The sequence below is a fragment of the Lactuca saligna genome, chromosome 8 (assembly GCF_052625555.1).
Source record: "Lactuca saligna cultivar CGN05327 chromosome 8, ASM5262555v1, whole genome shotgun sequence".
NCBI lineage: Eukaryota > Viridiplantae > Streptophyta > Magnoliopsida > Asterales > Asteraceae > Lactuca > Lactuca saligna.
Genome location: NC_136424.1, coordinates 159,962,099 through 159,975,037, shown reverse-complemented (window position 1 = coordinate 159,975,037; position 12,939 = coordinate 159,962,099). Strand labels below are relative to the sequence as shown.

General features: G+C 38.0%; 1 protein-coding gene across 1 annotated transcript; it reads right to left on the bottom strand.

Moving 5' to 3' along the window:
* Window positions 1–344: 344 nt before the first annotated feature.
* On the bottom strand, window positions 345–1,133 carry LOC145010234 (uncharacterized). The gene is made up of 2 exons (XM_078968799.1): window positions 938–1,133; window positions 345–829 (listed from the first exon to the last, which is right to left on the bottom strand). The coding sequence occupies exons 1-2, from the start codon at window positions 1,131–1,133 to the stop codon at window positions 345–347; spliced, it is 681 nt and encodes a 226-aa protein (XP_078824925.1).
* Between the last annotated feature and the right edge of the window lie 11,806 nt (window positions 1,134–12,939).

The following is a 12,939-nucleotide window of genomic DNA, read 5'->3' as shown; positions in this document are numbered from 1 at the left end:
CTGTTTAATCAATTATGTGTCACTAAAAATCAATAATAGCTATGCCGAACGAAAAAACGTGTGACTAAAACAAGTTTATGGCCATGAGTTAATATATTACAAGTCAGTAAAAGTCAATAGTAGTCATGAAAAACGAAAAACTTGTGACTAATATTAGTTTCTGGTTACAGTTTAATAGAATACGTTTCACTAAAAGTCAATAATAGTCATGATAAACGAACAAATCTTATGACTAAAAGTAGTTTATAGTCGTGGTTTAATATAGTACTAGATTATAAGTAGTCTCGTTGAAACATCACCCATATAGGATTCGTGCAAGATATATAAGTAGTCTCGTTGAAACATCACCCAGATAGGATTTGTGCTTCAATGACGTGTCTTGCAAGCCTTATGATTTGTAATCTAGCATCATTGCATTGTCCTCTGGTTTGGTCGATATTACGAAGCAACATGACCAAAACACCTTCTTTTAGTATAAGTTTATGGTTGGGAATTCCGAAGGCCTTAAAAGCATTCAACACATCCGTAGAGTATACTGATTCCTCAAAAGAATCTTCTGCATCAGTCTCACATAAGGAATCTGAACTCAGATATGTTTTCCCTTCATCTTTCATCAGTTCTAACATGTAGTCGTGGATAGCATCAAGTTCTTCATTAGTAGGGACCAAAATAGCTTTATCTTGAAAATATGATGGATCATCAAGATGGTTTTGAAAGGATGAATAAATACAGGATACAATAGAATGAATATGGTCACCCGTAGAGGGAACGATCACATCTTTTGGAAATTCAACTTCAACTTCACCATCATTAGGACCACCGATAGTACCTTCACCATTTTTAAGAATCCAATCAGAAAATGATTTTGTCTATTTTAATTCATTGTTTGGACAACCGACCTAAAGCTTCATGTTTACAGTTAAACGTAAAATTGTACATTCACACCATAATCTTGATGAATGCAATGATGCCTGCACAATATCTGAATGATTTCCTCTTTGTATTATTCGAAGAATTTGTCGAAAGTCGCCTCCAAATACAATGGTCTTGCCTCCAAATGGTGTATCATTGTCTGATGGAAGGATAATATCTCTAAGTGTCCTATCAACTGCTTCGAAACAATGACGATTCATCATTGGGCTTCGTCCCAAATTATAAGGCTCGCTTTGTTCAACATGGCAGCTACATCGTTACTTGGCATAATAGAAAAATGCGAATTCTCATTCAAGTTAATTGGTATATGAAATCTTGAATGCATTGTCCTACCACCAGAAAGAATGAGTGCTGCAATTCCGCTTTAAGCAACATTAATAACTACTTCACATTTAGATCTAATAGCAACGGACAATGTCTTCCAAAACAAATGTTTTTCCTGTTCCTCCATAACCATAGAGGAAAAAGACACCACCTTTTTGTTGTTAACTACATTCATAATTATATCATAAACATTTTTTTGCTCAACATTTAATTTTTAATGCAATTGTTGATATTCAGATTCAAGACTGGACGTATCATAATTAAGCTCATCTTGAATTAACATATTGCAAGAATCTTGAATATATTTGTGATCAAGTAATGGAATATTGGATATTTGCTTAAGATTTAGTCCACAACTCAATAAAGAATTCTCAATGTACGACAACATTAGGTGGTAAATTGCTTCCGGTTTTAGCTTCAAGCCTGAAAACATTAAAAAATTATGATATAACTTATTTATAATATCAATTAAAGTAGGAATATTTTTTGTGTAAATGGTTTAGTTTATTTAAAAATGTACCTTTCACACCTATTTAATGTTCATGAATGTGAACAACATCATCAGAAAGAAAATTATATGTCTTTTTAAAAACATGATGAGGTTGGGATAGACTATTTAATGTAATCAACATAATAGATAGAGACCTGCAGAAAGAAGCGGTGACCCAATGATGTGTTTCTCATATAGAAGATATGTACTCTCTATCATCGTCTAATAGACCAAGAGCGTAGCAAGCATCTTTGTAAGAGTCATAAACGGTCCCGTTAACCATTCTAATATCTTCTTAGCAAGTAGGACCCTTTACTTTGTTGAGAAAAATGCGTAAGTAATAAACATCACAAAACTTTGGAGACACATGATTAATTCTGCCAAGTGACTTTGTCTTTTTTTTTCTTCTTGTCCATACTTTATCTGATTTATTCCAAACATATTGAGTTGGTAACTCAACATAGGATAACTCCCTTGCCTTTTCTTCGTAGCTATTACATTCCATCCAAGCCAAAAATTGAGAAGCAGCAATAATTGGTTTAGAAAAAACATTAGTAACACGTTGGAATGGTTTAAACACAACAGGTTGTTTCTCTTGTAGGTGTAACGACAACCTTTCAACATTTGGTGTTCTATAATGAATGTCATACCTAAAAAGTCTCCAGCATGCCTCACAAGCAGAAATATAACGACAATTGTAATAGTCAATAATTTCATCATGGTCGTTATTTTCTTTGTGTTGTTTTTTGTTTTTTTGGCGTCATAAAAAGACGCGTTGATCCTTTTTGGACCTTTCTTAATATACTTAAAAATGTACTTTATCGATCCAAGCTGATCACACCACTCGAGATTCATATGGGGTTATTGCTTTAAAAGAATCTTATTATATGGAACAATATATATCTGAAAAAAGAAACAAAATGTCATAAAGAAAATTAAGATCATTTAACATATCTTTCCTATCAAAGATAACATTTATAATGAAATAAATGTTTATATAAATAAAATTTTAATTTTTATACCTATTTTCCAAAGAAACTCCGTTTTTCATGACATTGTTTCCATTGTTGCGTCTTCGGTAACTGGATAACCATCATCGTCAATATATGTATTATTTGTAAATTCATTTGGAAATCCTTTAGAACATTTGCCATTTTTCATACATGGCATAAATCGAAAATCATTAACGCAAGGTCCATGTATTATGTTGTCAGAAACAATTAGATACAAATCTGGCTCAAGTTCCTTGTCTGGCAATTAAACACGTATAACGCGATCTATATCTTTGGGATTTGGAAGTTTGAATGTAACATCTGGATTCCCAGGTATATTAATTATGTGCTTATTTTGAGATTTATTGAGTGACTCAACGATTTGTGAGTCCAACTCATCGAGTAGAGTCATGTTTGGCCACGTGGGATTAGTAACCTACTTGACGAGTCCGAGAGTCGACTCGCCGAGTAGACGTTGAGTGATGAAACCCTAAATCCCCGGGTTTGGGGCATATTTAAGGACAATTATAGCCTCATTTACGGTTCATCAGCTGTCTACCTTCACTGAGACAAACCATAATCGGCCATTGAGCTGAGAGATAGAGTGTTGAGGTAATATTTAGTGTTTTGGTGCATCTTTGGAAGATAAGAAAATGATTTCAAGCAAGGAACAAGAAGAGGTTGTTAGATCCGTTATTGTTTCATCCAAGAGCTTCTATGAAAGGTAAAAGTTCATCCCTTTCTCCTTTTTGTTGGGTAGATCTCATATTATTGGAGTTTAGGGCTTTTTCCATCTAATATTGGGACTTTGAGTGTCCAAAGGTCCCTGCTTTATTCAGCCACAATAGAGCTTTCAAGTGAAAAACCCTTATTAGAGCATGTTCTTGACATTTCAAGCCCTAAGTGCCATTCATGGACGTAAAGCTCGTGACTTTACGTGATAATCAAGACTTGAGAATGCAGATCTAGAGTTTGGGAAGGTTTTCTACCTTGAAATCGTCTAAATGAGAAATGGTTCTGAATGGACTCGTCGAGTCGATGAGCCGACTCAACGAGTCAGTTAGGGTTTATCCCGATGAGCTTGATCATGTGATAGCTCGACAAGTTGGGGCTCAACTCGAAAAGCTGAGCCGGACCTTCACGAGACTTCTGAGGAAACGATTGGAGTCGACGAGTCGCATGGGTGCACTTGGCGAGTCGGGTCAAATATGGTCTATGGTCTTGAGTCGACTTCTGTAACTTTGGGGATTGGTCAAACATGAGTAATGGAGACCATAAAGGGGTAAAATGGTCTTTTACTAACTTAAGAGTTAGAAAGAGGAAGAATAACCTTTGGTTTACTTAGAGTCAAGAATCGAGTATTTATTTGATATATATTTACCGTATGTGTTAGGCGGTAGCTAGTTCGAGATTCGAGTATGAGGATAATTGCTTGCTTGCTTTCGAGCTGAGTCTTCTCACTATACATATCTAAGTAGTAGTTACTATGTGACCGGAGGGTCTTCATAGACATACTGGACCGGAGGGTTCAACCTGAGCTGTGGGACAAGAGGGTCCTCATTATTGTCCGGAGGTTCTCATCTGTTATACTGTGATTTGCGTTATTATGCATACAATCTTTTTTTTTTCTTATATTGTTATGTTATTCAGTGTATATGTTGTTTATATGTGCATATGCTGAGTTATGTGATATATTATGCATTATGTTTTGTGATTATGCTATGCTTTGTGATTATGTTATGCTTTTCTGGGTTAGGACCGGAGGGTCCACCCGAGTTGTGGGATCAGAGGGTCTCCACAGTGTCACATTGACCGAAGGGTCTTATTTGAGATGTATGTGGTATTTTGGGGAGCTCACTAAGCTTCGTGCTTACTGTGTTATGTGATATGTGTTTCAGGTACTTCTCAGGATCATGGGAAGGTGCCGACTTGATTGTACACACGAGATTGAGTTATATTTCAGAGGATCCTGGATTTTGTTATTATGGATATGTGTTTTGATAAATTGAGATTTTGGAGCTTTTATGACTTATGTTAATGAGATTAAGATGATTTTTAAATGAAAATTTTGCTTGGAAAATTCACAGTGTTACAAGTTGGTATCAGAGGCTTGGTTTGAGGGATTCGGATGCACCTCCGGGTGTGTCTAAACTCAAACTGAGGATTTGAGAAAAAATTTCAAAAGAAATGGCTTTTCTAAAATGAGAAAGAGTTTTAAGAGAAAATAAGTTGGAGCAGTGTGTACAATCATCTAGAGGTCGAATGGCGATTTAACAAAATACCCTTACTTATTTGTGTTATGAGTTATTATGAGATATTAGTGATGCTTGCTAAAAGATAGGCTAGGTAATTCATATATTAGGACTGGAGTTACTTGATTTGTGATGCCTTAGCCTAGGAATTGCTGTTATCTGTGATGTGCGTTGAGTATGTGCGGAGTAAGAGTATCCAACATGAATCTTTTAGAGAGAGCTTTGAGTAAAGGAGTAATCTAGAAGAGATACCTAGATAAGCATTGAAGAAGCCTACTGAGGGAGTAGTTAGATACCTACAAGAGGTAGGGTTGCTTGAGTTTGGTGACACCCTTTGAGTGTGAGTAGAGCAAATAAAGTTGTAACCTAGAGTGGTTTTATGTGCTGGTGGAGATTATTCGATGCCCCAATGCTATTTGATTCGTACTTTGTGGAAATCTTGATGATGGGAGTCAGTTACTAAGTGAATATGACGATATTCAGGAGGTAGATGGTTGGCATCATAAAGAGTTCTTCAGCAGCTGATGGCAGAGAAGTGTGAGAACCTAGGAAGAGCCTTCATGTAACACCCAAAGTCTTAAAGGCCATGAAAGGAAAGAAAAGCCCTAATTTAAGGGCCGACTCGGCGAGTCCAAGGAGGGACTCGGCGAGTCCGAGCGGGATCCGGGTCTAGTGTAAGCGACCGACTCGGCGAGTCGGCCAAGGTGACTCGGCGAGTCTGGTCTGTGCGTGGAAAACCCTAAATTCGGGACTTGGAGCCTATATAAATGTCTTAATCTTCTTCCTAGGGTTACTTACTGCCTCTTTAGCCCTGGATATCAAACCCTAGCCATCACATCTCCTTGTTGAGCCTTGGAAGGTGCTTTAAAGCTTGGGAAAGGAAGAAGGAACTTGGAGGAGCAAGAAGGAGCTATAGATCTGGGATTGTGAGTTCATTCTGAGCACTTGGAGGTAATAAATTAGTTCCTGTACCCTTTTTGCACCTAGATCTATGTGTGGTTGTTGGGGCTCTTTAACCATAATGTTATTATTTCGAGTTAGAAGTCGGATCTGGAGTTGCTACTTCAGATCCAAGTGTGTTATGGCCTGGAGAAGCATAAAGTATCAGCCATTAAGTCGATTTTGAAGCCCCTTGTCCTTACACCCTAGTTTATGGCATATTTTGCCTAGATCTCCTTCTCTACACGTAAAGTTTGCAACTTTACGTGTGGAGTAGGCTTGGGAAGGGTAGATCTACAGTTTGGAGTCCATGCATGACTCTAAAATCCTCTGCATGAAAGGAGATCTGAAGGGACTCGGTGAGTCCTTTGAGTGGACTCGGCGAGTAGCATGAAGTTGTGGAGGAACTCGACGAGTGAGATGAACAACTCGTCGAGTCGTATGAAGATTGCCTTGTACTCGGCGAGTCAGGTCGCGAAACCCCAAACCCTTCGAGTTATAACTCAAATCAGTGAGTCGGGTGGAGACTCATTGAGTTGGTCAGGTCTGGACTCAGAAATCGGTAGACTCGGCGAGTCATGGACTGACTCGACGAGTCGAGTCAGAAATGGAAGGAATCTGAATATTATGAACTCGGCGATTCAGTAGGGTGACTTGGCGAGTAGGGTTGACCTGGAAGGTTGACTTTGACTAGGACTTTGACTTTGGACCAGGGAGGACTTGGTTGTCTTTCGTGGGTCAGTTAGACTCAGTGTTGCATTGATATTGATAGTTCGGGGAGCAAGAGGAGCAGGAGTTCCGTGTGTTGTCAGGCAGCAACTAGTGAGAGCATCAGCAAGTTCAGCCAGTGTAGGTGAGTTTCCCTTTGTGTGAATGGGTCTAAGGCCACAATGTCGGCCCATGTAGTTATAAGTAGAAGACCCGGGGGTTAGCCCTAGGCACAGTATGCTAGTATTGTTTGCAGGACGAGGTCCAGTAATAGCGGGCGGGTGCCCAAGGAATTGTTTATATATGATAGTTTATACTTGTTGTCTGTGTGATACATGTATGTGCCTGGTAGGGAGGTGAGTGTGGGCGAGGTCCCGTATCTCACCAATAGCAGAGTTTGGATGGGGTTCCATATCTCACTAGTAGCAGATTAGGGGCGAGGCCCGAACTAGAATAGGAGTGAGAGTGGGCTAGGCCTGTACCTCACTAGCATTAGGAGCATGGATGGGGTTCCATGACTCATCAGTAGCAGGACATGGGCGAGGCCCAGGATAGGCAAGGCCTTAGGACGGAACTAGTTGCATGTGTCAGTTATGTGTTGTGAAATGTGTATGTGTTATTATTTGTTGACGGGCGAGGCCTAAGTGAAATAGATATGTATCCGAGCGGGGCTCGAAGCCAGGCGGGGCCTGGAGCGGCGGGGCCGTTGTAGCGGGCGAGACCCGAGGTAGGGGGCAAGGCCCAAGATAGGGGGTGTGGCCCAGTATGTGCAGTATGTGGTTATGCATGGTATGTGGTAGGGTGGGGAACTCACTAAGCTTCGTGTTTACGGTTTTCAGTTTTGGTTTCAGGTACTTCCGGTAGCGGAGGGAAGAGCTCGGGGTGATTGCATGGCACACACCATAGATTAGACAGCCTGGGAATGTTTACTCTGATAACGACATGTGTTTTGAAAACTTATACTCATATTATGTTTTGGAATGATGACCTTACTTTAAGTAATGATTTATTAAAGAAATTTTTGGTATTAAATTTTGGGTCGTTACACTTCAGAGTGACATTAGTCAGATAAGTACGCTGATAGAAGAGAGAATTTGATGGTAACTGACCAAGTTTAACGGGATTGGTGATCGAGAAGGTTGAACAACTACTTAGGAAATTTGGGACAATCTGTGTAGAAAGTATGGGTAGATGTGGCAGGTAGTATGGGCCCGTACTACTGAAAGAAAAGGACCTGTACTCGAAACAAGGAGAATTCTATAGGCTCTAAGTAGCAGATTGAGAGGAGATAACATGGTTCGGGTACCATGATTCATTGTAGATTGAAAGGAGATAACATGGTTTGGGTACCATGATTTGTAGCAGATTGAGAGGAGATAACATGGTTCGGGTACCATGATTTTTAGCAGATTGAGAGGAGATAGCATGGTTCGAGTACCATGATTCATGGCGGTTAGTGCTTCTGGTTTTACTAGTTGTCCCGTTGTGATTGACAAGACTAAGATCAGATGTGATAGAGTGTGGGGCTAGAGGGCCATGTCGAACGAGTTTCAATGGAGCATACCTTGAGAGGGAAATCAAGTTAGTTCCTAAGAGATTTTTGGTCAGATGCCAGTTTGAGTCGCAAGCCTCAGGGATTAGTAGAGATGATGCTTATTAGAGGATTGCGGTCTGAGTTGAGCAATTGAATGATAGATAAGGTGTCACCTTCTGTGGCAAGAGTTGCGTTGTCCCCGTTTCCTGGGAGAAACAAAAGAAATGATGAGCTTCTGGTTTCAGAGTTTAGAGGTAAACCCCGTGAAGTAGCATAGGGTTGCGCCCTTTTCACTAAAGTATTTTGGACAATATGTTTGCTGTGAGGTATTTCTTATACCATGAGAGAGTTATTTGTGGGAACGAGATGGATAAGGTAGGGATATGCCTTAGTTGAGTATTGAGAGGCATATGCTAGCCGCAATTTCGAGTAATCAAGAGGTGTATGTGGGGTGGTGGCCCTCATTGTTTCCTTTGGATAATAGAGAGATCTGGTAGTGTGTTGGTATGAAATTTTGGATGGCTAGAGGTGGTCACGTGGAAAGTTCCAAGGACTTCATCTAGGATTCGGGATATTAGAGTTGTTTGGTCTCGATAGGAAGATAATCAAGTGTTATGTGGTACTTTTCAAGAGTAAGTGTGATGTACCTGGTGAAACATTCTGTGGAGTAGATTGTTAGTGTGCTAATTGGTGATGGTTCGAACCCTGAGTGGGGAGAACCGTTTATTTAGTTGATAGGATCAGATATTTCTCAACTGCAGTTAGAGAACTTGGTATGGAGACCTGTGGTACGAATGCATGAGACTAGGGTTATTGGTGATCGAGGCGAGGCGTAGAGCGGGATAATGCGTGTTGTATGCGTTCAAGGAAGGATGAGTGTTTCTGCGACGAGTAGCCGTTGGTCAGGGACCCTAGGGTGGTTAGAAACTCTTCGAGGTTGTAATGGTGGAATTCGAGGTGGTTGGCTTGTAGGGATTGTTTTGGCGGTTGAGAATTTCTAGTTCGATGTATGGATTCTTATGTGCACTTTAGGAAGGGTAGAAGTGATGGGTTTTTTTGGTCATAAGACATCCTATGTGCTCATACAAACCCTAATTCTTGGATCTAGGTTTCTCTATTGTACATGCTTTGAATCCAAGACTATAAACCCTAATTCTAGCATATGGAAATCGATATTAACATATAATTAGGTTTAAGATGTTACCTTGATTGTTATGTAGCAATAACAATCCCAAATCTCCTTGAATTGACTTTGGAAGGCTTAGAGTCACAAGTGTCACTCCTCTAATGGCTTTCAAACACCAAGAGCAAATGGAGAAGGTATAAAGAGAGAGGAGAGAGGTTCGAATTCGTCCTTAGGACTTCTTGGGAAGGGATACACGAATTCATGTGCCAAGGGGTGTTTATATAAGTGTTCAGATAGAGTTTCAGTCATTATCCTTATCTAGATGCTTATCCACAAAGCAACCTATAAGATAATCTTTGAATCCTTATCATAGTCGAATTCTAAGGCCTTATCACCTCAAATTCATTCACCCTAATAATAAGATAATCCTTACCTTATTTTGTAACTATCACATAATTACAAATCAGCCCCTCTAGTTTAATTAATTACACTTGATCACAAAATTAATTCCTAATTAATTATTTACCAATATTAATTAAACAAATATGATTTCTCCTTTAATATATTATTCTTATAACATATTAATAAATCATATTATCCTCTCTCTCTGTATATTTCTCCAATCAAGTTGCTTTGGTGAAGGCAACCCAAAAGGACCATGCACCATCGGGTCAAGTACATACCAAAATAGTTATGGACTTAGACACTAATCCAACAGTCTCCCACTTGGATAAGTCTAATAACTATTATGCGTATGACTTCAGATCCTGATCTACAATCGTAGCTTTCCAAAGCCGTTGTCAACTCTGATCATATCAGATACGCGTGTCCTTAGATAAGGGATCATATATTCCTCCATTCTAGATATCGTATAAGACATGATTTCTAATCATTCTCTTTGTACTATTTCTCGATTCCCTATTTATGACGACTGACTAATTGAACAAATCAAATTAGCCCTAGCCCGACCGAGCATTTACGTTTGTCATCACTAAACCATCGAGGGACCTAAAGATATCGCTTTTATCCTACTTTGAATAAAAGGAACGGATAAACTTTGATACAATGCTTGCTTGCACTCACTAAACAAATCACACACAACAATATGTTTTATAACACCAAGTTACTAGTGCGTTTACATTATCAATGTGCAACCGATTAGCAAGATACAACTCACACATCTCAGTTTCAAGAATATAAGATGTTATCGTCTCACTAATTACTCGTGATACAATTCATGGAGTGATCCAAGTGAGCGTGGGTTTAATCCAATGCTCAAATCATATTCATAAGCACTCGTGAACGTTGCAGCAAACATTTGCTTATGTCTAATGCTCTTTAGACAATCCACACAACAATTCATGACAGTCTTCATTCATTCTACTTCCAACATATGAATGACTGTGGCCCGTTCGAATAATTCGATTATTCTTAATAAACTCAATTATTCTGGAAGTCAAAACATGAAAATGTGAAACACAAAAATAATACTAATCCCATATGGCCTCAACCCTTTGAGCATAAATAACACACGTTTTATTTATCACCATATCGATTACTCATTATTTGTCGTTTCGGGTAATCAACTTCTTACTTGAATTATTACACTTGTCCCATGCTCCTAGCATGCACACAATGTTCACCTATGGTTCTTACTTTGTGAAATAGATCACATTGGACACATTTCCAATCATTCTCATTTCACAACTCCGAATCCTTTTTCATAGGTGAAAGAATGTCAAAATTCTTGCTACTTATAGAATATGCTAGATTCTAACATTCTATGCAATGATTCTTTCGTAATGTCACTGCATAAAAGTCACAAAGACTATTGCTAATGATGTTACAAAATCTTCTATCGGAGATTGTTAAAGACAATTCCTTAGATATGATGTCTCTCACTCAAAGTACATTCCTTTGAACATCCTTTTGCATAAAAGTTTCTAATCTAGTCATAGAATTTCAATATTTACTTCCCAATATGGACACGCTTCCATATTTTCCATATGACAACTTATTCTTAATAGAATCTTATCTATTCATAATAATGTCAATATGGTCCATCCAATACCATGCTTCCAACTACTCACAAGCAACCAATCCTCGTCGAACATTGGATTGTTCTTTGATAGTTGTTTAATTATTTTAGTCAAAACCGATTCTATTCCCTTTTCCCTCTAAATGCGCTAGACATTTGGAAAATTTAAGAATGGTCAAACATTAAATCATTTGCAATCGATCCTATACCCGAAGCGTATGGGACACGATGCACAATGTTTTATTTGCTATGTTCTCAAAATTCAAATTGTGAAGAGGAATGCCGTAATCATAATCTAAATTTTAAGAACACACTATGTACCTTTGACTAAATCTATTAATGTTTCACAACCTAATCCTTTAGATTTGAAATGAAGCATAATATTATCTCCCTTAATTATAGCAAAACAACTTTACAACCCTTACGACTTTGCAAGGTATAACTCTTGTTTTTCTATAATTAATATCGCCAACTTGCAATACTTTCCATAATAATCATACAATCATAACTTTTATGCTCCCACTATCATGATGATTAATATAAAACATAACACTTATGCTCCCACTAGCTTCAACATGTATTCATAAACATCTTAACTTTCAGAAAGACAATACCTATTGAATTTCTTAAGTCCATGTTTCTAATACTTAGTGCTTTGATAATCTTTTATCAAGGCTTCTTGAACTTATACACCTTTGCCTTAGATAGTTCATATGTGTGTCTTAACAATTAAGACTAATTGCCAAACCTCACAATTCAAATTATGGAAAGGGATACCGTAACCATGATCGAATTCGAGAATGCAATTTTACAATCACTATCTTCTTAAAATCTTTTTTAGTGAAAGCATTTCCTCACAATCATTTTCATGAAGAAGGAAATCTTATGACACTTAGATTTAAATGGTGTATTTGTTCCTATCCATGTGAATTTGTTAAAACCAAAGTTTACGACAAATTCAAACTCATATGGACCGAGCCTTTTTTAGTCTTGATTTCTTGCCTTATGGTAGCACAGTTGCCCACCACGTCTTCCAAGTAGTTAAGCATCTCACCTTTTTCCTATCAATGTACCTTTCATTGATGAAGGTGCTTTGCCTTTTATGAGTTCAAAATGAGAACTCATAGGACTCACATGCATAATTAACTCAATTGGAACAACACAAAATCAAAATATTGTCAACACGATAGGTTGTAAACCTCAACCCGTGTGCTAGTGATGATCGATAAGGTTTATTTGATTTGTTCTTAAAACCTTTCAAGATCATTAAGACTCCCACTGACTCCTTGACATATAAGATTCTTTTGTCAATAAACATTTGTTGACAACCAAATATTCAAGAGTTAGTGTAGCGTTTATCAAAACACTTCATAAATTGGTCCTAGTTGGTCTTTGTCTTATCCAAGACATCACAAATTTCCACATTTGATGAATGTTATAAACCTTTAATACTTCTTACTCATTGTCACAATCTTAACTTTAAGACTTGTTATTGGAACGAAGTATGACAGACTTCTTGATTTAACCATTTCTTCAATCCTTGATTCCTCTTCTTAAACATACAATTGTACTAAGACTTACTTAAAGGATCAATTGAGACATG

Excerpts from the sequence above, each read along its gene's own strand:
- LOC145010234 (XM_078968799.1), bottom strand. The coding sequence starts at position 1,133 with ATGAATCGTCATTGTTTCGAAGCAGTTGATAGGACACTTAGAGATATT. Across the intron at positions 830-937 it reads ATCAAGATTATGGTGTGAAT|GTACTATCGGTGGTCCTAAT; the intron begins GTACAATTTTAC and ends AAAATGGTGAAG.